The sequence below is a fragment of the Pipistrellus hanaki genome, assembly GCF_964339955.1.
Source record: "Pipistrellus hanaki genome assembly, chromosome: 8".
Classification (NCBI taxonomy): Eukaryota; Metazoa; Chordata; class Mammalia; order Chiroptera; family Vespertilionidae; genus Pipistrellus; species Pipistrellus hanaki.
The window spans coordinates 50,356,687-50,378,097 of record NC_140510.1 but is presented as its reverse complement, the minus strand read 5'-3'; the positions used below and the strand labels follow the sequence as shown (position 1 = coordinate 50,378,097).

Sequence of the window (21,411 nt, the reverse complement as noted above, 5' to 3'; positions counted from 1 at the left end):
TGTTATGCCCAGAAATGACAACCATACCCTCTGACTACACCCCACCCGGGGCTGTTTCTTTCGTCCTTTACGGGTTTCATTTTAGGAAATGCTAGCGTTGCCACACGAACCCCGAGGAAACCGGCCGCAAAACCAGCGGAGCCGGCGGGAAGCGGTGCAAGCGATCAGCGTTGCCTTGGAGACTGATGACAGCCAGCCAGGCGCTGGGTACCGGAGCGCGGCCGCCCGCCTCCGACGGGCACAATTCCACGCTCCAGCAGGGGCTGCGGGGTGCGGGGTGAAGGGGCGGGGCCCCGCGCCGCCCCGCCCCCCTTTGTGACGTAGGATAATGCTGCCACGCGTCGGAACTCAGCTGCCCCGGGGCCACGGGACGCGAGTGACACGCGGGAGGGGACCAGCGCCAGGAACCATGCATCTCTTGTTCAGATTAACAGTTTTCTTCTGCGCGTGGGGCATTTTCGCTGCCCGGGGGCAAAAGGAAGAGGGGCGCACGGAGGAGGTGAAAATAGAAGTTGTGCATCGTCCAGAAAACTGTTCTAAGACCAGCAAGAAGGGAGACCTGCTAAATGCCCATTATGACGGCTACCTGGCCAAAGATGGCACGAAGTTCTACTGCAGGTAGGACATGCAGCGAGCAGCTGTCACGCCCAGTGGAGGTGTGGAATCCAGCCTCCCTCCAGGATGCAGAAGCTTAATTGGTTGGTGGGTGGGTGGGTGGGTGGATTGGTTGGTTCTTGTTTTTTAACAGTAAGAGTTGAGATTTTCATTCCTAAGGGGGGAATCAGACTAGATGCAGTCGTTCTCTATTAAGCTGAATATTACTTTTCTAAGTTATTAAAAATGTTGGACCAAGAAATTATCAAAAAAGACACTATGGCCCTGCTGGTGTGACTCAGTAGTTGAGCCGCCACCCATGAAGTAGGAGGTCAAGATTCAGTTCCTGCAGGGCAAAAGCCCAGGATGCGGCTGCAGGCTCCATCTTCAGTAGGGGGCATGTAGGAGGCAGCTGATCAATGATTCTCTCTCATCATTGATGTTTCTATCTCTCTCCCTCTCCTTTCCTCTCTCTGAAGCAATTAAAAATAAATACACGATGTCCCCCCACACAGCCGACCATTCCCACTACCCTTGGGACTTAGAGAAGTAAGTCAAGGCACTGTTTGTAAGGATGTTCACACTTTTCCTTTGCCAGCGGGAGTGTCTTGACAGAGGGTCAGATAGGGTAGTTTAAGGGATTCTGTCTGGCCTTCAGAAGCACCATATTTACAGGCGATGGGGCCACTTTCCAACTGTCAGGAAAACACACAGCAACTTTCCCTGAGGACTTCTGGGCTCTGAGTCCTCCGCCTGACTCCTCATCCCATGACTGCTTACTCTGATTTAATTAAAGGCTTACTACTCAGAGGGAGAATGTCTTTTCTTCATCTGTACTATTACCTATAAAAATAGGAACTGGGAAAACTTAGTTCTTCCTATTTAGAGGAAACTAGAGAAACTTAAGAAGAAAGGGTACAAATTTTAAATAACTTTAAAATATTTATGTGGCTAAAACACCATCATTTTTTAGGACAAATCCAACCATGTTAAATGTATTATTTAGACAAGTCATGCAGCTAGGTAGGGGCAGAAGACCCATTAAAAACGTTAACTGTTGCCGAAACCGGTTTGGCTCAGTGGATAGAGCGACGGTCTCCGAACTGAAAGGTCCGGGGTTCGATTCCTGTCAAGGGCATGTACCTTGGTTGCAGGCACATCCCCAGTAGGGGGTGTGCAAGAGGCAGCTGATTGATGATTCTCTCTCATCGATGTTTCTAGCTTTCTATCCCTCTCTCATCCTCTCTGTAAAAACTCAATAAAATATATTTAAAAAAAAACACACGTTAACTGTTGAGTAGTTTTTATAAAAACAACAAAAAGAAAATGAGATGACAAATCATACCTCATTCGGGCTATTATGAGGTAAGTTTGAGCCAAACACTCCACCAGGGGATTCAGAGTGAGTGATAGTACGGGGAAAGAGATGGTTAAAGAGGATCCAATTTTAATATAACTAAATGCCCAGCTGTATTTTTTTAATCTTCATCCAAGGATATATATTTATTAATTTTTAGATCACGAGGAAGAGAGAGAGAGAAACATCAATGTGGGAGAGAATCATGGATCGGTTGCCTCCTTTATCTCCCCAACCAGTATTGAACTCGCAACCTTTTTGGCGTACAGAGGAACAATGCTATAGCCCACTGAACCACCCAGCCAGGATGCTGGGTTTGATTTCATTTTAGTTTGATTTTATTTTTCTTGAAATCAGCTTACCTAAATGTTGCTTTTTATTATAGCCGGACACAACATGAAGGCCATCCCAAATGGTTTGTTCTTGGTGTTGGGCAAGTCATAAAAGGCCTAGACATTGCCATGATGGATATGTGCCCTGGAGAGAAGCGAAAAGTGATAATACCCCCTTCATTTGCTTATGGAAAGGAAGGCTATGGTAAGATGCTTTAATATTTATTCCTCGGTCTAAGAGAGATATTTGTACACCATGTTCTTAGCAGCACTAATCACACACACACACACACACACACACACACACAAAGGAATAACACGTGTTCTTTAACAGATAAATGGAGAAACAAAATGTGGTATTTACACACAATGGAATATTATACATCCGTAAAAGGGGAAGGAAATTCTGCCACATGCTGTAACATGGATGAACCTTGAGTACATTATGCTAAGTGAAATAAGCTAATCATCAAAAGACTAATGCTATATGATTCCACTTTAACTACATACCAAGAGTAGTCACATTCATTGAGACCAAAGGAGAGGGTGGAGGTCAAAGCCTGGAGAGAGGGTGGAATAGGGAATTGTTGTTTAATGGGTATAGAGTTTCAGTTTCGCAAGATGAAATAGTTCTGGAGATGGTTGTACAACAATGTGAATACAGTTAACACTACTGAAGTGTATACTTAAAATGGTTATATTGGTAAATTTCATGTTACATAAAATTGAATTAAAATATTTCAATCTCTCAAAAAGTTCAAATAAAATTTTAAAATTATAGAGGAAATAATTACAGAACTAAAGGGTACAACAAACTTTAGCTGTATCTAATCCAGTCCAGCCAGCCTGCTGTTTTTACATATAAAGAAAATACAACATTGTTCAAATACAGATCTCTGGCCAGAGTTGTTCTTCCCACATAGTGTTAGTTCTCCTAATGATCATGTATATTCTATAAGCTCTACCTTTGTCATATTTGTTTTTAGCATAATGTTATTTGTTTTTAATATAAATGTAAATGGCATGTACCTTTGGGTAAGCAGTACCAAAGTCAAATCATAAAACCTGGAAACTGAAACATATGATTTTGGAGTAAAAGGATTGCACTGGAACATGGTAAAAAGAACATCTAAAATAACTGTCAGTCACTATTACCCGAATTTAGGAGAAAACTTGAAATGTGAAAGAACTGAACTGCTAATATCTTACCTATTTTTAAATCCGAGAGTGAGATCTATAAATCTAGTTAAGGCAATAAAATAGGAAAAATGTTTGCAATATATATGAAGACTCCTAATAACAAATAATAAAAATGACCTACCCTTAGGAATACACAAGTTTATAAACAAGTGGCCCACTAGTAACAACAAAAAATACAAATAACCTTTACATTTGTGAGAATACTGAATTTTATTCATAATTAAAGAAGGTGAAATTAAAACAAAAGGGAGTCCCATTTTATGTCTTTTCTAATCTGCAATGACATAAAAGTTGACAAAGATATGGAAAAAACAGTAGGCTCGTGCATTATTACTGGGAATGTAAATCATTGTAACTCTATAGCAATTTCTATCTAAATTTAAAATGCATATTTTCTCTGACCCAGTAGTTCCATTACCATGAATGTGCATAAAAGTATATGTAAAAGAACGTTCATTGCAGTCTTTTTGGTAGCAAAAGACTGGAAACTACCTTAGTATCCATCAGTAGGAAATCAGTTAAATAAATCATGGTATACTTATGAAATGGATTCAGCCAGTAAAAAGAAGCTGTATACAATGCAGAAACGATTTTTTATCCTCAATGAGCTTATATGTACAAGGCAGAATCTCTCATATGTATCATGTATCTAGGTCACATGTGTCAAACACAAGGCCCGCGGGCCAAATCCAGCCCGCCAGGCCTTGCAATGTGGCCCGCACCGCGCTGTCATCACTGCACTCCGCTGTCAGTTTATGACATTGTCAGTTTATGACTGTTCAGTAAACCATTCGGCCCGCGATTTAGGCTGGATTTTAGATTTTGGCCCCTTCTCTGATTGAGTTCGACACCCCTAATCTAGGTAGACGCTATCTGGAAAGATACACAGATAATCCGATGACATTAAGTGGTCCTGGGAAGGAGGCCTGAGGGTCAAGGGAGAGGAGATTTCTTCTCATTCTGTAATATATTGTACTGTTTAAATTTTTCACCATGTGCATATATTTATTTTTAAAAAATAAAATAAAAAACACTAAAATTAAAAGCGGAGCGAATAGATAAATTTTAGAAATGGGCAGTCTGTCAGAGGGACAGTTTTGGTATTTTATTCTCAATTAAGTCTTTGCTTCCTACTGCTGTGTAAGGATGTTAAAGAATCTTTAAAGCCTCTTCATTCTGTTTAGAGTCCTTGGTAACTCCACCTCTTTGAATTATTAAGTATATAATTAAAGTAATTAAAGATTAATTTTCTCCAATAAAATATTGTCATTAACTTCCAAATATTTCATTAAAATATCATGCCTTCTTTGAGGCTGTTGGTTTTCTCATTAAGAGTAGTGATTCCCTCGCCTCTTCTTCCCAGCAAGAGCAAGGATCACTGCTCCAAACTGGATTGGAGGGAGGTTAGTGGTGCGAGTCAGACCCATTCAGACTTAAAATTTCTCAAGAGACAGTTTCAGATAACTACAGCTTCATTTTCAATGCTATTTACCAATCATTTGGTCCCAACAAAATAGCTGCCACTGAACCATAATTTGTATATTCTATTTTTATTTTTTAATATATTTTTATTGGTCTCAGAGAGGAAGAGAGAGACAGAAACATAAATGATGAGAGGGATCCATTGATTGGCTGCCTCCTGCATGTTGGACCGAGCCTGCAATCAGGCATGTGCCTTTGACCAGAATTGAACCTGGGACCCTTTGGTTTGCAGGCTGACGCTCTATCCACTGAGCCAAACTAGCCAGTGCTGTATATTCTATTTTTAATTGTAGAGGAAACAAGAAGAGAAGTAAAAAAATTGAAGATAAATAAAAGTGAATGCAATACTTGTCCTAAAAATGTTGCCAAAGGTTGAAGCCAATTCTAGGCAACACGATAACAGGCGAAGTTTGTCAGTCTCTTTAATCTCATTTCCAGTTTCCCTTTCTTGTGTTTTCCCATCAGATGCCTCCACATTCCGCCTACTGCCAAAGCACCTGCTTCCCTATCAGCCTACACCCACACCCCTCATCAATAGATGTTATCTAGTGTCCTGTTACCTTAAGGCAAATGGCTGCTTAGTTTATCTTTTGTGTAAACTAATTTATGCATGAATGACTAAGCCAGCTGCCTAACCTACTATTAAACCAAAAACCCTTGCTGTGGAGATGTGGAAATTTGACTTGAAGTTGGTTCATATTCAATTTGAAGTGTCTCCAAAAATATATAAAAAGAATGAATTTCACTAGTAATACCACCAACACTTCCATTTTACACAGAGAGGAACCGAGGCCCAAACAAACGTGTGTGTTGTTTAGAATGTAATTCACTGAAAGTTTACCTGCACGATAATAGCTCGGATTAGATTATTTTAAAAGTTGCAGTGTAGACCATAAGTAACTGCTTAACAAAACTTCTTGATGAAATAAGCTTTTAAAAATAAGTGATTAAGAACTAACGTAAGTTATAACTTTGTTTTAGGGAGTACTTGAAGAAGTCTCTCTTCTGCGCAATGTCCTTGCCTCATGTCGCAGCACACCCCTGCATGTCTTGAAATGCATGTGGCTTGTCTGTTCTTTAATTAACAGTACATGTGGTATGTATAGATTCTTCACATTAACTCCTATGTCTTTGATCTACTTCTCTAAATACAAGTAACTCTGTAGCAAATGCACATTTCTCTTCTTTATGCTATAGTTTTTTGCAAGAGAAAAGAAGAATTGGCAATATTTTCTATGTTTATAGTAGAATTGTTCAGAAACTTGAACCTGTAATATTTTTTCTTAGGAAATTTGAATTTGCATTTGGAATTTGTTTTTAATTATTGTTTTGTTATAAGAAGATCGTAACTGGATGGAAGAGGAATGGGTTTTAAAAAGTGATCATTGAGTCAGTCTCTAGCTCTTTTACTCTAAAATCGGGTAACAGGTGCTGCTTTGGTTGGGATGGTCACATTAGTCACGTGATGCACAAGAAGATTGTTCTATGTCCTGGCTTTGAGATGACTAATGATGATCTCTCCTTGTGGCTGTAACTTTCAAATTCTTTGGAATATACATATAAGCACTTTAACAAGAATTCTCTGGGGTTTTGTTTTTTTTATTAAAGAAATTACTGTTTTCTTAAAAGAACAAAATTAGCCATTTTAAAAATAAAGGGTAGTTGGCATTCATTCAACAAATAGTTGAGTGATAAGAATCAGGCGTTCTGAGAGTCTCTAGGAATATACCAGTGATACAAACCACTCACTGCCTCTTACCAAGTCATTTTTTTTTTAAAAGCAGAACAAGTTTTTTTTTTTCTTTTGTTTTTTTATTAAAATATTATATGTGCCCAAACCGGTTTGGCTCAGTGGTAGAGCGTTGGTCTGCGGACTGAAAGGTCCCAGGTTCAATTCCGGTCAAGGGCATGTACATTGGTTGCGGGCACATCCCCGGTAGGGTGTGTGCAAGAGACAGCTGGTCGATGTTTCTCTCTCATCGACATTTCTAGCTCTCTATCTCTCTCTCCCTTCCTCTCTGTAAAAAATCAATAAAATATATATTTTTAAAAAGATATTATATGTGTAAATACCTTACCAATCCCCACCCCACCCCCCATTCCCAAACATGCCCTCCCAAGTCATTTTTAAAGGTTATTTTTATGAAATGAACATCTGAAATAGCCAAAGCCTACATACTAAAATCACCTGTGATATCAGTGCTCTCCGTGCAAATCATCGCGGGCTCCACCAGATCTCCTATGAAGTCAAATGCTCCAGGCTAGCTTGGCCAGGCCCACTCAGTGGCTGTGGTGGGCCCATTTGGCGACCTAGGCCGTCTCGGTGCCCCGCCTCTCCCCTCATTGGCCAATTTGGTGTTCCGGGCGGCTTCTAGCCGGGGTGCCAGGCTCGAAAATCATCTGTGATATCAGTTAATAGATTAACTTTATTAAGGAGATCTGTTCAACTTAATACTTAATTTTTTTTGTTGTGTTTAGAAATTTCTTCATAAAACTGTTACTGGTTTACTCTGTCATTATACTTTATTTTTAATATCTATACAGAATTTGAAAGACAAATAGATTGATATATATGTTTTATTTATGCTCCCAAATAACTATATAAAATCATTTTCTAAAAGATTACTGATCTATGCTTTGAGATTTTTCTGCCCAGGTATTTCTTCTCTGAACTAGCTCTCTCCTTTAAAATGATGGGTATATTAATAAAAATTATATTATTTATATTCATTTTTGTTTAATTATGGAATAATGGTCCCCTAAGTTCTTAGAACTGACTTGGTTTAAAAACATTTGTAAAAAATTTCCAAAAAATATTTAGAGCACAATTTTTATAGATATAAAATAGTATAATCATAATGCTGTAATGGCTATTTATGAATAAATATTTGAACATTATCTTCATGTAAGTTAAACTGTTAAAAATTTATATTTTTAGCAGAAGGCAAGATTCCACCTGATGCAACATTGCTTTTTGAGATTGAACTTTATGCTGTGACCAAAGGACCACGAAGTATTGAAACCTTTAAGCAGATAGACACAGACAATGACAGGCAACTCTCCAAGGCTGAGGTAATTCAAACAGATTTCATGTGTACAGCCTGATTTTTTAACATACTCTAAGTGCATTTTTGTTACAACTCTTATTTTTTTTTACTTTTACTTAGTAAGGACTGATTACTTAGCTTTTAATATAAGAGCTGGTTATAAAAAATCGGAGCTCCAAGAAGAAAATGAGCTTTTTCAAGACAAAACTTAGTCATTCTGGTTCAGTTTCAGAGCATTCTGTTCAGTGCTCTCCGTGCAAATCATCGCGGGAGGGTCATTGCAATACCATACCTAATAATCTTTAGGAGGCATTTCCAGCAACTGGACTACAGGAGCAGATCTCTTTTAAGCAGCACTATAGGAATGTCTAACAGGGCAAATACAAGAGGGTCATTGCAATACCATACTAATCTTTAGGAGGCATTTCCAGCAACTGGACTACAGGAGCAGATCTCTTTTAAGCAGCACTATAGGAATGTCTAACAGGGCAAATAATTCCCACCTCATAGGACTGTGAGGATTACATGAGGTTATGGAAAAAGCTAGCCAAAGCCGAAACCGGTTTGGCTCAGTGGGTAGAGCGTCGGCCTGCGGACTGAAAGGTCCCAGTAGGGTGTATGCACGAGGCTGCTGATTGATGTTTCTCTCTCATCGATGTTTCTAACTCTTTAACCCTCTCCCTTCTTCTCTGTAAAAAACGTGTGTGTGTGTGTGTGTGTGTGTGTGTGTGTGTATGTGTATGACCTTTTTCTGTTTCTTTTTCTCTTCCTCCTTCAATGGTTTGCCCACCCTAATTCTACTACCTCCTCCAAGATCTTAGTAAGGACTTTTTCCTGAAGCTCTTTGGTTGATCAATAACAGAAGAGGGATAAGAGAAGGAGAACATGCCCCTTTCCTTAAGTGTAGCCATTAGAGGTGTGGCAAACTGTTCCCAGTACAATACTTTCTGTCAACTCATCACCCTTTTTATTTATTTTTAAAATATATATTTTATTGATTTTTCACAGAGACGAAGGGCAAGGGATAGAGAGTTAAAAACATCGATGAGAGAGAAACAGCAATCAGCTGTCTCCTGCACACGCCCTACTGGGGATGTTCCTGCAAGCAAGGTACATGCCCTTGACCAGAATCGAACCTGGTACCCTTCAGTCTGCAGACCTACGCTCTATCCACTGAGCCAAACAAGTTAGGGCTCATCACCCTTTTTAGAATGAACAGCAACTGCAGATGAATTCACATAGTACTCAGGAGCTCAGCCTGTGCACACAGACCACTCAATATCACTTGTACACCAACAGATATGTTCTTCAGTATGAATATTCAGTAGACCTTAGGGGATCTTTAGTTTTTTTCTGGAAAAAAAATAGAGAATGTCCAAAATAGAGACATGTTTACCTACATTTTGCCCAGATTTGCCTACATTCTTGGGTATCAGGGATTAACTGCATTATCACTAGATAGGTAAAAGTGATTTTAACATGTTTGATTTTCATAACAATTGCTATCTATCCTTGACACTTGTAAACATGACTCTAATCTTCACATCAATCCTACAGTATAGATTATATTTTCTTCCTTTTTTTTCAAATATATTTTTATTGATTCCTTCCTTTAACAGATGACAAAACTGAGGTGCAGAGAGGTTAAATTATGTATCTAAGCCTACACAAGCGGTACATGGCAGAGCCTAGATTTCAAACATGAACTAAAATAAACTACTTTCCTTCATCTTCAGAAAGATTTAGTCAGTTATTTATTCAGTATAAGTCAGGTGGGGGAGTGGAGGAATACAGTGTTTTTAATAAATTACAAAGTGGAAATAGTATGGATCCCATTGCCAGCAAAATTATGCACTGCCTTTTTGTACCTCTTCACTGCAGTGGATTAGAAAAGTACATTTGTATAGTCACCAACATTGATGAGGAAAATATATTTCATTTATTTAGAAACTGAGGAATATTTTATGCTATTTAAAATTCTTTATATCTACAGAGGTTTTCTAAGGATCACTGGGAAGAAAATGTATCTTCATCATATAGGACCAAAGTCCCACTTTGAGAACTTTAAAAATAAATAAGATCCATTAGTCATTCTAACTAGAGTCCAAGGATTGAGTTTGGGATATGGATTGCTAAAAACCTCTCAGGGTTCAACTTTAGCCTTTACGTATACTCTTGCCTCTACAATGCTCAGTTGAACATTATTTCTAGATCATTGTGCATTGATTTCTTCAGTTATTACATATCAGCTCTTTCTAATGGAAATATAATTGAGTTCCACCGCATCTTTAAAAAAAAAAAAAAAAAGAAACAGGTGAAATTAATTTTAATATGTTTTGTTTGACTCAGGATATCTAAAATATTACCATTTTACATTAAATCAATATAAAAATTACCAAGATATTTTTATTACCTTCAAAATTTTTTGTGTATTTTATCCTCAAGTAGCATATCTCATTTTTATTTAATCACACTTCAGGTGCTTAGTAGTTGGCTATGGCTAGTAGCTGCTGTGTTAGGCAGTGTTTATAATAATGTCTTTGCTTGGGGAAATATCATATTATATAGAGAAAAGGAAATATTTCAGAATTCCTGTTCTTTATTTGACGTTATTATTTGAGAGATTGTTGTAGTTTGCAGATTTGGAGGAGATATAGAAGCATAGAACAATTTAAAAAATTATATTTTAAAACCTGTGGTTGGTTTTATTGATTATGCAGCACATTTATTAATTTTAGAGATCATAGAAACACCAATTTGTATTTTATTCATTAATGGAAAGTAAATAGATGAAATAATTTATGGAAATCTTTAGTGAATTTCCTTTGGTAATGTGGACAGTATAAATTATTAGAAAGCATTTAGTTTCAACAAAATTCAATTTATATATCAATCTTTGAACATATACCACTGACCATCTATAACTCCAAGGGAAGATTGGTTTCTCTTCAGAGAATTGCTTCCAAGATTAAAAAAATAAAACCTCAAACAGCTTTTTAAATTTTTTATTTCACTTATTATAAGCATTCTTCCTTGTGAGTTTCTTTATGAAACATTTCTTCAAAGTTACTAGAAATGTATTGTGATTTCTTCTTACTAATGAAATGTTATTTTGGCCCTCCAGATAGATCAGTACCTGAAAAAGGACTTTGAAAAAGATGATAAGCCACGTGACAAGTCATATCAGAATGCAGTTCTAGAAGATATTTTTAAGAAGAATGACCATGATGGTGATGGCTTCATTTCTCCCAAGGAATACAATGTATATCAACATGATGAACTATAGCATATTTTTATTTCTCAATTTTCTTAGCTACTTACTGTACTTTATATATAAAACAAGGTTACTTTCTCCAAGTTGTATTTTCTACTTTACCCGATGAGGACATATTTTGATCTCAATACATGTAAGTTTGGAATAAATGTGAGGCTATGTTGCAAATCTAATTCTGTGAACATGAGTTGCAGAACCATGAAACTGACCTGTGTCCCAGTGGGCAATTCTCCCACTTCGGAGGACATCTATTTCAAAATCTACAAAACTCTTCCCAACTCTAATCTAATAACATGTGCTCATGTTGTAAGTGACCATTTTTTAATGTTTTAAATGTTAAAATGCCCACATTTTTAAAATTTTCAATAGGGACCAAGAAATTAACATTTCACTGTTTATACCTCTCATAGCATATGAGTAGGTAGTAGTATGTAAAAAGTATAGAACTGAAGTGTCTACTTTTGGTATGCATGCAGGAAAATATGAGTTGTATAACCCTGTCTCACAGAGAGCTTCAACACAGTCTCTGTACTTTTTGATGCAAGCTTCTGACTTTATATATTTGTTCCAGTGGGAGATTGTTAAAGATGTTTGATCAAATTGTGCCTCTTATAGCAGACATAATACAGTCTAGACTGCTCTGAGTCTTGTACTCCTTTAGACATCATGATAAATGTGCCCCTCCTCTTCCTTCTCATAGGCTTTTATATCTACCATCCCTAACTTTCTGTCTTGATTTTAAATTGATGTCATGGTATTTCTTAGTCTGTAGTTCCTTTTCTCTAGTATTTCTATCATATGCCATTTCATTTCACGATGATTTTGTTATTAATTATGAATGAACATTACAAACTGACATGGCATCAAATTTTTGATAAATGTATATAATTTATTTTACACATGAGGATACATGAAAATATCAAATGAGGATAGAAATGAGGATTCATAAATATCTCTCAGAACTATATGTTAAATGTTTTAAACATTTTCAAAAGAGAAACAAAATAAATGTCCCATGGCAATTTTGTGTCATGGTCAAATCATGACATGGTACAACTTGTGGAGAAAAAGAGGCGAGAGATGCTGCAGATGCAGTTGGTAGCAAAGAAAGGGCACATGTTTATTGGAACATGTAAGGTTTAGCCTACTGCATGTGTAGGAAGGAATGGTCAGGCAGTCAATAGCTCTGTTCAAAACAGGTGAGTTCAAAACAAAGCCTTCGCATTTTCTGAAACTTGCTCTTTCCAAACCACTGTATCTTTTAACCTCTTTTGATATACTGCCAGAAAATCTGTTACTTAAAAGGGTGGGGATAACACAAAACCCACCCGGTTAGTGGATGTCACATAGACATAGCACAAAGTTTGACACTTCATAAAACAAAGACATTTACTATTTTTTTCTTTCCTGCCAAGATTGCATCATTCCTCTGCCCGGTTTTATAACTTCATCTCTTTGCTTTCTTCAGAAAAACCTGCTCAGTAGAAGTAAACTAAGTTGATAATAGTATGCTTTGGTTTGGAAACTGCCCCCACTTTTTTTGTATAAAAAAGTCACTAGGCCCTTCTTTGGTCTGAATCCTCATATTTGCCCTAGAATCATATACTCTGTCTAAAATAAAATACAGTGACAGAAGATAGAAATGGAAATTATCAGATAATACAAAGTTTATTCTAACCTTCTGTCCCACTGTTTTCATACAAAGTGCCTTTAAACTTAACTTTTAAAAGATTATAGTTGATGTTAATACAGAGATTGATTCTGAAACTAATCACGCTTAGTTAAAAAATAAAATTTTAATCATTCCACATGCTTATAGTGCACAAGTAGTTCATATTTACATGACTGCATTACGCCTTCATAGGCATATACCTAGAAATGAGTGGTGTAATTATACACTGTGAGTTCTAGAATTTGAACATACTATTTTTGCAGTTATTTTCATGAGAGTATATAGTAAATAATTTTAGGCTGTTTATGACAAATTTCAGACATCTTACAGAGTAGATGAAAAAGATCTCAGAACTAAATATGTTAAATGTTTAAAATATTTTCAGGGGAGAAAAGAAAGAAACATTTCCTAGCTGTCTTAACTTTAAAATGACAGCAGTGAGTTTTATAAAGCCAAAACGAGTGAACATCTGTACATAGCAGCCCATTATTATTATTATCAGTCACCCTGTTAACTGTGTACAGAACGCACCACACTGCTCAGTGTGCTTTTAACTTGATACTGCAATCGAACACTTTGGTTACAATAAATTATTAACACATTTTTTCTCATTTTACCAGAAACAGGGCAAGAGTGAAGGCACCATAAAGTTGCCTCTTGTGCAGCCTTTTCATCTTTAAATGTTAGTAAAAACCCAATTAAAAATAAAGTTGGTATTTCAAAAAACCTCTATGTAAAAAGTTACCTAAAATGATAGACTAAGTCCCCAAAATACTTCTAATGTAAGTGGCAGGTTTTATGGAGGAGCATCTACATCTTTAATTTTATAATTAAGCCCTTTTTTCCACATAAAAATATTCACCTTCATACAAGTTATGAGGAGACTGTTGTCACCTGCACGTCATACATGAAGAAAACGATGCCCAGTCAGGTTAATTTCTTTCCCTCTTTAATTTGCCACAGTTCATTTTGGAAAAAAAGGTATGTGGCACCGTTGCACCTTAAACACCAGCAAAGTGCATTCGTTTCTCATTTTATTTCATTCTCTTGTGCCAAATATCAAAACAAGGAACTGCGTGAAGCCTCACGTACTTCTGCCCATCGACAGAGCATTGGAAGCACCCATACACCGTCTCCCTTTTCAAGTTCCCCATCCCACAGAGGATGCACGGCCCTTTGGGAATGTTGTGGTTCAGTAAGTTAACCCGGATGTGAGTCCCTTCTTTGAGTGAAATATCGGTCATGCTGAAACGCTTGTCGTAGTAGTCAGTAAACAGGTCGTCTAAGTAAAGCTGCGAACGAGAAATGACGTCCATCACTCTTCTGTCTAAAGACAAACAGAGAAATGTGTCAGAAGTCAAATTAAAAAAACAACAAATAACCAAGCTGCATTTATAACCAGGTGAATCTAAGCCATCAGTCATGAAATAATTTGGCTTTTAAATTTAAATTCTTAACAGGATTACTCATAAACAACCTCAAGTGTTGACCCCAGAAGAAGAAGGACACATTTGAAATACTTTTCAATGAACATGGACATACTTCTTTCAAACAGTATGTTCCTCAACCTGTAGAGCATGGCAAAAGTCGTCGTCTCTTCCCTCTCAAATCCTCCTTTTGACACTGAAGTGACACAAAGGTCTACAAGAGAATTTAGAAGATGTTATAAGTTGAACTTTGTTATATTTTGTGGCTGATGAATTCCGGTACATGACTTCGTTGTATTTGTTTAAGTTAAATTTTACATATTTTTAGGAAAGGCAACATTCACATGATACACAATTCAAAGAGCACAACAAGGCGGTATAGTGACAAATCTCTAGACTACCCTGACCCCAGCCTCAGTTTTCCACCCCAGAGGTAACCATGTTAGCTTTCTTGTGTATATTTCCAGAAATGCTCCATATATTTTACATGCATAAAGGAATAAGTATGTATGTACACAAAATTCTTTAGGCTCAAAACATTATATATTACACACACTTCTTTCAAGTATCTCTTAAAAATTATTCAATGTCAGGATATGTAGTGCTCCCTCATTCTTAGTATTTCTTTATATGGATGCACCATTATTTAGTTGCTGATAATAGATCTTAAGGTTATTTCCAGTCTTCTACTATTATGAATTGAATATCCTTATCCCCATATCATTTCACACAAGTAAGTATATCTATATGTTAAATTCCTAAAAGTATAAGCAACGCTAAAGTATATCCGTATTTAAAATTTTGATGGATATCAGTTCTATCAGTTCAGACTCCTCCTAACAGTATAATTGTAAAAAACCTACACCTGAAGGGTCCCAAAGAGAATTTAATTTGCATGTTTTGTTTTGTCTCTGGACTCCCTAGTCCTTCTTCCAATAGAAGTGCAGAAACAAACATAAACAGGTCAAAAATGTCTATAAATTACTGTGGCCAGAGGGCTCACTTGCCTGATCCTTTGGCCTACACCTAGACTCAAGCTGGCTGGCCTCCTAACCTTAAAGGTCTGTGAAGTATAGAAATCTAAAGTGAGCTACACTGCCCTAGTGGCTCAGTAGATAGAGCATCAGCCTGCAGACTGAAGGGTCCCAGGTTCGATTCTGACCAAGGGCTCATGCCTAGGTTGCAGGCTCAAACCCCAGTAGGGGCCGTGTAGAAGGCAGCTGATCAATGATTCTCTCTCATCATTGATGCTTCTAACTCTTTCTCTTCCAATCTTAAATCAATAAATATGTATTTTTAAAAATAAAAATTAAGCTGCACTGAGGTATTACATAAGGTGACAATTTTAGGGGCAGTGTTTGTACTTTTAAAGTTATTTTTAGGGAGAGTTGAGGTGGGGAGGATCTCTAATAGATAAAAATTAAAGAAAAGTTGTCTTTAGGTATACTAGTTTGGGTGCCCTGACATCTTCAGGCATCTTACTGTTTACTTCTCTGTTTGCCATAATAAAAAAAACCATCTATTAGAAGTCCATGTGTTATCTCCCCATAAGTCAAGGAATACTTTTGTCGGTGAATTGCATTTTAGCTCTTATCTGTAATTGTAAGTGGGATGGTGGGAGTCTATAGCCTTTATCAAGAACCAGAAAGAGGTACTGGCCAAGTAGGGAGTAAAGAGCAATTTCTAGCTACTTCATCCAAGCATAAGCTTGACAGTGCTGCCCAGAGGTATGGCTCAGTGGTTGAGCATTGACCTATGAACCAGGAAGTCAGAACACATGTCCCATTGGGGTTGCAGGCTTGATCCCCAACGGGGAGCATGCAGGAGGCAGCCAATCAAGATTCTCTCTCATCATTGATGTTTCTGATGCTCTCTCCTCCCTTTCTCTCTGAAATCAATAAAAATATATTTTAGAAAAAAGATTGACAATGCTGAGAGCATCACTGTTCTATAATCAAAGAGACAAAGCGAGATAATTAAATTCTTAAAGATATAATCAATTCAGTGTTTCATACAAATCACTCACTCACCAAAGACACCATCCAAGTAGATGAAGAGTTCAAAAACACTGAAAGCTATGGTTGTGTGTGCTGGGAAAACAATAGCTTTGTCCCTTCCCCTGGGATTCTGTTCATCCATAAAATGAAACTATATTTAAAAATAAATAAATAAATAACATTATTTAGGAGCATAACGTGTAAGGATAACTTTTTGGAGAAACATAACATTTCCTTCAATCCTATCAAAAGGAAATAAGCAAACAAAACACTTCTCCAAGTAAAGAATTATCCTACTGGAAGTAAACTTCACAGCAGAGTTCCAAATGGTTCAATGGGATCTCGATCTACATTAGGAAATGCACTCACCACTCTCTCCCTTACTTTGGTAACGGAGCCAATGATTAGTGCTACCACAAAAGTTAAGTTCTCTGGCATAGAAGCCTTTTTCTTTCAAATGCAAACCAACTGTGCTTAAGTGCTAGGGCTTTCTTTAAGCCGACCCTGTCTACTGTCCCAAAGCCCACAGAGCTTTCAGCAGCTTTCCAAAGCAATCACCAAAATCAAGTTCATGCCCAAAGGACCCAATGTTAAACAATTTGGTGAGCAGCTAAATATAAGCTTTATTATCAAAGACTTGAAAATGTTATCATTGAACCCTGTCTTTCTAACATTTAGAAATCAAATCATTATTATGTGAATGACAAGGACAAATATAATAATGGAAGTAATATACACAATTACTTTTAAGACTTTTGAAAAGATTTAACATTGGCAGAAACCAGTTTGGCTCAGTGGTAGAGCGTCGGTCTACGGACTGAAAGGTCCCGGGTTCAATTCCGGTCAAGGGCATGTACCTTGGTTGCGGGCACATCCCCGGTGGGAGGTGTGCAGGAGGCAGCTGGTCGGTGTTTCTCTCACATCGACTTTTCTAGCTCTCTATCTCTCTCCCTTCCTCTCTGTAAAATATCAATAAAATATATTAAATAAAAAAAAAAGATTTAACATTGAAGTATGTTTAGTTACTGACAATATTATTTTAGAAAAATGAGTTTATTATAAAACTATAAATTCAACTTTTAAAATTTAAGTAATATAAACTATATTACTTGAAAATGATATCAAAGAATTCAGTAAAATTATCTAATTTTTACTCTTAAAACAGTATTTAAATAGCAATAGGAGGGACTCCAGTATGTATATTATTTCAGGAGGACTAATATTCTGTTTTCATTATATTAGACATGTTGCAATCCAAATTTTCTTGGATTTTTTTTTTCACATTCTAATACAAAACCATCACTATGCAAAATCCTTTATATCATTGCAGTACTTTAATCTTAATATTGTATTTGACCAAATACACAAGTCCCATTGGAATTTGAGTACTTTAAAAAAAATTCCCATTGCAGCTTTCTAATAAAAGAAGCTTAATGAGTGTGGCTTTACCCGCATGGATTCCCCACGAATTCCAGCGTGCACAGACAGTGAGCACTGCCGTGTGGTTCGAATGCTTTCCATGACAACACACAATACTGCCTTTCTGCTGTTCCTTGACTGACGTATCAAGCTGTGGTCAAAATTAATTTTTCTAAAATAAACAAGAGAGACAGTCACAAGAATCTATGGCATCTGACTACATATCACCCAAAACATTTTTTGCTATCATGTATTACTCATTCACAGTTTACCTTAACTAAAAGTAAATCAAGGCAGGCTTAACACAAATCAGAAAGGATGCTCAAAAGAAATGGAATAATCTGCTTCTCCTTTCTATTTTCTTAAAACATGCTTACTAGAGGAGTCTATTGGAGAGACTCTCTTAGCATATTCGTTGCAAGCAGATTCCTGTATTCTTTTAATCTAATAATTTAGCAAATGTATTCATATCCAAAGCAATTTTGTGGGACAATTAAAAATTCTCTATAAACTAAATGATTTTGGATACCTACTCCTATCAAAAGTTTGGGTATATTACACTAATTTGTATTATTTCAAACAAATACATTACATTACTAAAACAAACCTGAATGTTTTAATAATTTATAATGAAGTTTACATAATTTAAAAAAAATAATGAGAACTCTGCAGGACAATAATTATTATACTGACCGTGAACTAATTTCCTTGAGTAATGTTGTAACTTCCACTTCATGTTTAGTGACTACACCAAATGAAGCTTTGACGGCAACAGAATCTGATCCGGTAACATTAATCCCCACATCGTTCACAATATGGTTGCCTCGCCTTCCATAGAGTGAAACATCTGATTCATCTTCATAATTCAGTAGCTGATAAGATGAAATACCTTTTTTAAAAAAGGAAGTTAATATTTTTCAAATGTCACCAATTATTCTAATGTAGATTACGTATGGTATCACATTAATTTGCTATTTAAGACTTCATTAACGACCTATTAAGAAAGGCAGTTTCAAATCAAGATTAAATATAGTCATCCAATTAATTAGAAAACAAGAAGAAATAAATAGCTAGAGTGCTTAAAATGAACTCAATTTGGACAGAATTTCTTATGCATCATGATCCACTGGATAGTTGAAAGAAAAGCAGATGTTTCTAAGAAATAATTTGTCTCAATGTCCATTTATTTTCTAACCAAGTCTGTAATATATTTGTTTGCCAACTGTAATAAGTAAATCATAAAAAATAAATACAAATTACTTTCATCTCATTTGACCACGTGAGATAGGTAAGACTAAATAATACCTCCATTTCATAGATGAAAAAATATATTACTATGCCATTTCCTAAGCTAATTTGATTAAAACAATAAGATAATTGAAATAAAATTATAAAATAATCTTATAAAATAGGTTTCAAAGTTATTTGATCAATAAGAGATTTGATACTATTACAAACTTTAGGCACTGTTAATCATAATAATATTATTACTGCTATAGCAATAAAAGCTGCTTTTATCAATGAAAATGTGTAAATATTACAAACAGAAGCAGTAAAAATGACCTATGTTTAGATTACCAACAATGTAGCTGAATAAGCAGTGACTCTCAAACAGACATTTGAACTTACCGGCTGAAATTTCTCTGTCTCCTAGAAGAATATCTTTCAGTGTAAAGGGTGTCGAGGTAAATTTGTACCTGGGAAACAGAAAGCAGCGCTTCTTTTTCACCACCAGACTTAGAGGTTGGTATTTGTCAGCTTCACTGAGGCTTGGAACAGGAACTAATCTCCCTCCATCTCCAACTTGCTTGACAAAGCTCTTGGTAGCAGCAGCAAACATATTAATATAGTATCAAAATACCCATCAACTGCAACCCTCCGATAACAAATCCATATTTGCAAAGAAAATCAGGAACAAATCTAAAACTTACTTGATTTTAAATATAATTATATATTTTAAAAATAAAAAGCATGGTTCCACCAAGTAGTTTACAGTGTACAGTTCACAACACTGCCTCCGTTGGTGTGCTCAGGGGATGAATTATAGATCAACAGTGTAAAGTGATACACTGAAAGTAAGTCTAATGTGGAACTGCAGTCTATAGCACTAAAATATACACGGGAAACTAATAATTTTAAAATGCTAGCAATGTCCTTAGTGAGGGTCAAGGTTAATAGTAGTCTGCCAGTTTTGAGGGAAATGCAATTATGCACTAACATTAGCCTGGACACCAGCTACCCTGTACCTAGTCCAAAGGGAATTCCTTCACAAGTCCATCATGCCAACTCTGGCAACAGAAAAGTACTGTTTTGAATTCTTATGGTATATAGTTCGTTTCAGCAACTCATTCATTTTCCTTGTTACAGCAAGTGATTTATTAATAAGAGTCACAGACTATAAGGAAACAAACGTATGCAGATCTTTATAAAATCCTGAATGAAAACCACATTACATATAAATAACTGAATAAACATGAGGGTTTCTTACCCTGAGGCTGGCACATTGATAGCTCTTTGAAAGGGGATCCTACTGTCTTTATTTTCATTTTGTTTCATTATTATTATTCATCAGTAACTCAGCCATTAAAGAGAGCAACATAGGGATTTGTCTTGTTTTTTAAAGGAATTTTGTGGCTAAAATACACTTTAGAAACAAATCTGAGTGCTGAAATATTGTATTGCCATAGTTAGGTGGCTAGTAATCGATACAACACATATAGAGAGGAAGAATAGGTTGATTCAAGCCTCAAATAATATAAATCAATTTTGTTAGATTCTGGACATTTTTAAAACATTTACTTTCAGATATCCAGGGCTCACGTGCAAACCTCCAAAGAAGTTTTTACTAATGTCCCCTCGTGCAAATAGTGTTGTGCAAAGAACCTTCCAAAACACCAAGAAACCACAGGGAGTCATTTCTGCAAGTGGCTAGCAAATCCCTAGAGAAGGATTGGGCATCTCAGGTCGCTGTCTGACCCCTATCAAAACAAAGGTGGTGCATCCCATGCAAAGGCCATCACAACCAACACCACAGGTGTGCAGAGAACAATATTTAATTAGAATCTGGTTCACAGAAAAGCCTTCGCTTACACCTAGCAGGCCTTGCTGGGATCCGCAGGCCCCACATTTATTTTCAAGACAAAAGCCTGTGTAAGACAAAGAGGCCCCACGGAGCAAGAGAGAAGGAGGGGTCTCTGGGCGTCCCTGCGAGCTCCTCAAGGCAGGGCTGCAGGGAGGAGCCACCGCAGCCCTCAGGGGCTGGTGCACCTCGAGCCTCAAGCTTCCGGCCAGGCCCAGGGATGGTCTCTACAAATGTGGCCTTTGAAATTTTCATCCTTCACCCCGCCAGAAAAAAAACACACACACAACAAAATAAGGCTGGGCTTCAGGCCCACAGACTGTGAGACCTGCCAACCCCACCAGCCTCTCTCTCCCGGCAGGAAACGGCCTCCTTTTAAGGACGCAGAACTGAGGCCTCCATAGGCCGGGACACAGGATGCCCAGAAGCCTGAGACCCCAAGGTGGGGTACGCATGGAAGCAGAGCCTGGGCGGGGCTTATGGCGAGGGGCGGGGCCAGACGCAGAAGAGGCGGTGGGCGGGGCGGAGCTT

General features: G+C 37.1%; 2 protein-coding genes across 4 annotated transcripts; one reads left to right on the top strand and one right to left on the bottom strand.

Annotated features, from left to right (window-relative positions):
- The first annotated feature begins 305 nt into the window (after nt 1-305).
- On the top strand, nt 306-11,459 carry FKBP7 (FKBP prolyl isomerase 7). 2 transcript variants are annotated; one of them, XM_084892558.1, is made up of 4 exons: nt 306-618; nt 2,337-2,488; nt 7,907-8,037; nt 11,137-11,459. In XM_084892558.1, the coding sequence occupies exons 1-4, from the start codon at nt 329-331 to the stop codon at nt 11,296-11,298; spliced, it is 735 nt and encodes a 244-aa protein (XP_084748684.1). In that variant the 5' UTR covers nt 306-328; the 3' UTR covers nt 11,299-11,459. The 2 variants fall into 2 exon arrangements, with proteins under 2 accessions (XP_084748684.1, XP_084748683.1); XM_084892557.1 differs by having other exon boundaries at nt 307-618; nt 7,904-8,037.
- Nucleotides 11,460-11,594: 135 nt separating this feature from the next.
- On the bottom strand, nt 11,595-19,641 carry PJVK (pejvakin; the record flags this gene model as incomplete). Of its 2 annotated transcripts, none has more annotated exons than XM_084892555.1 (6): nt 11,595-14,285; nt 14,501-14,599; nt 16,416-16,533; nt 17,832-17,973; nt 18,495-18,690; nt 19,431-19,641. In XM_084892555.1, the coding sequence occupies 6 exons, from the start codon at nt 19,639-19,641 to the stop codon at nt 13,993-13,995; spliced, it is 1,059 nt and encodes a 352-aa protein (XP_084748681.1). In that variant the 3' UTR covers nt 11,595-13,992. The 2 variants fall into 2 exon arrangements, with proteins under 2 accessions (XP_084748681.1, XP_084748682.1); XM_084892556.1 differs by having other exon boundaries at nt 18,495-18,673; nt 19,431-19,503.
- Between the last annotated feature and the right edge of the window lie 1,770 nt (nt 19,642-21,411).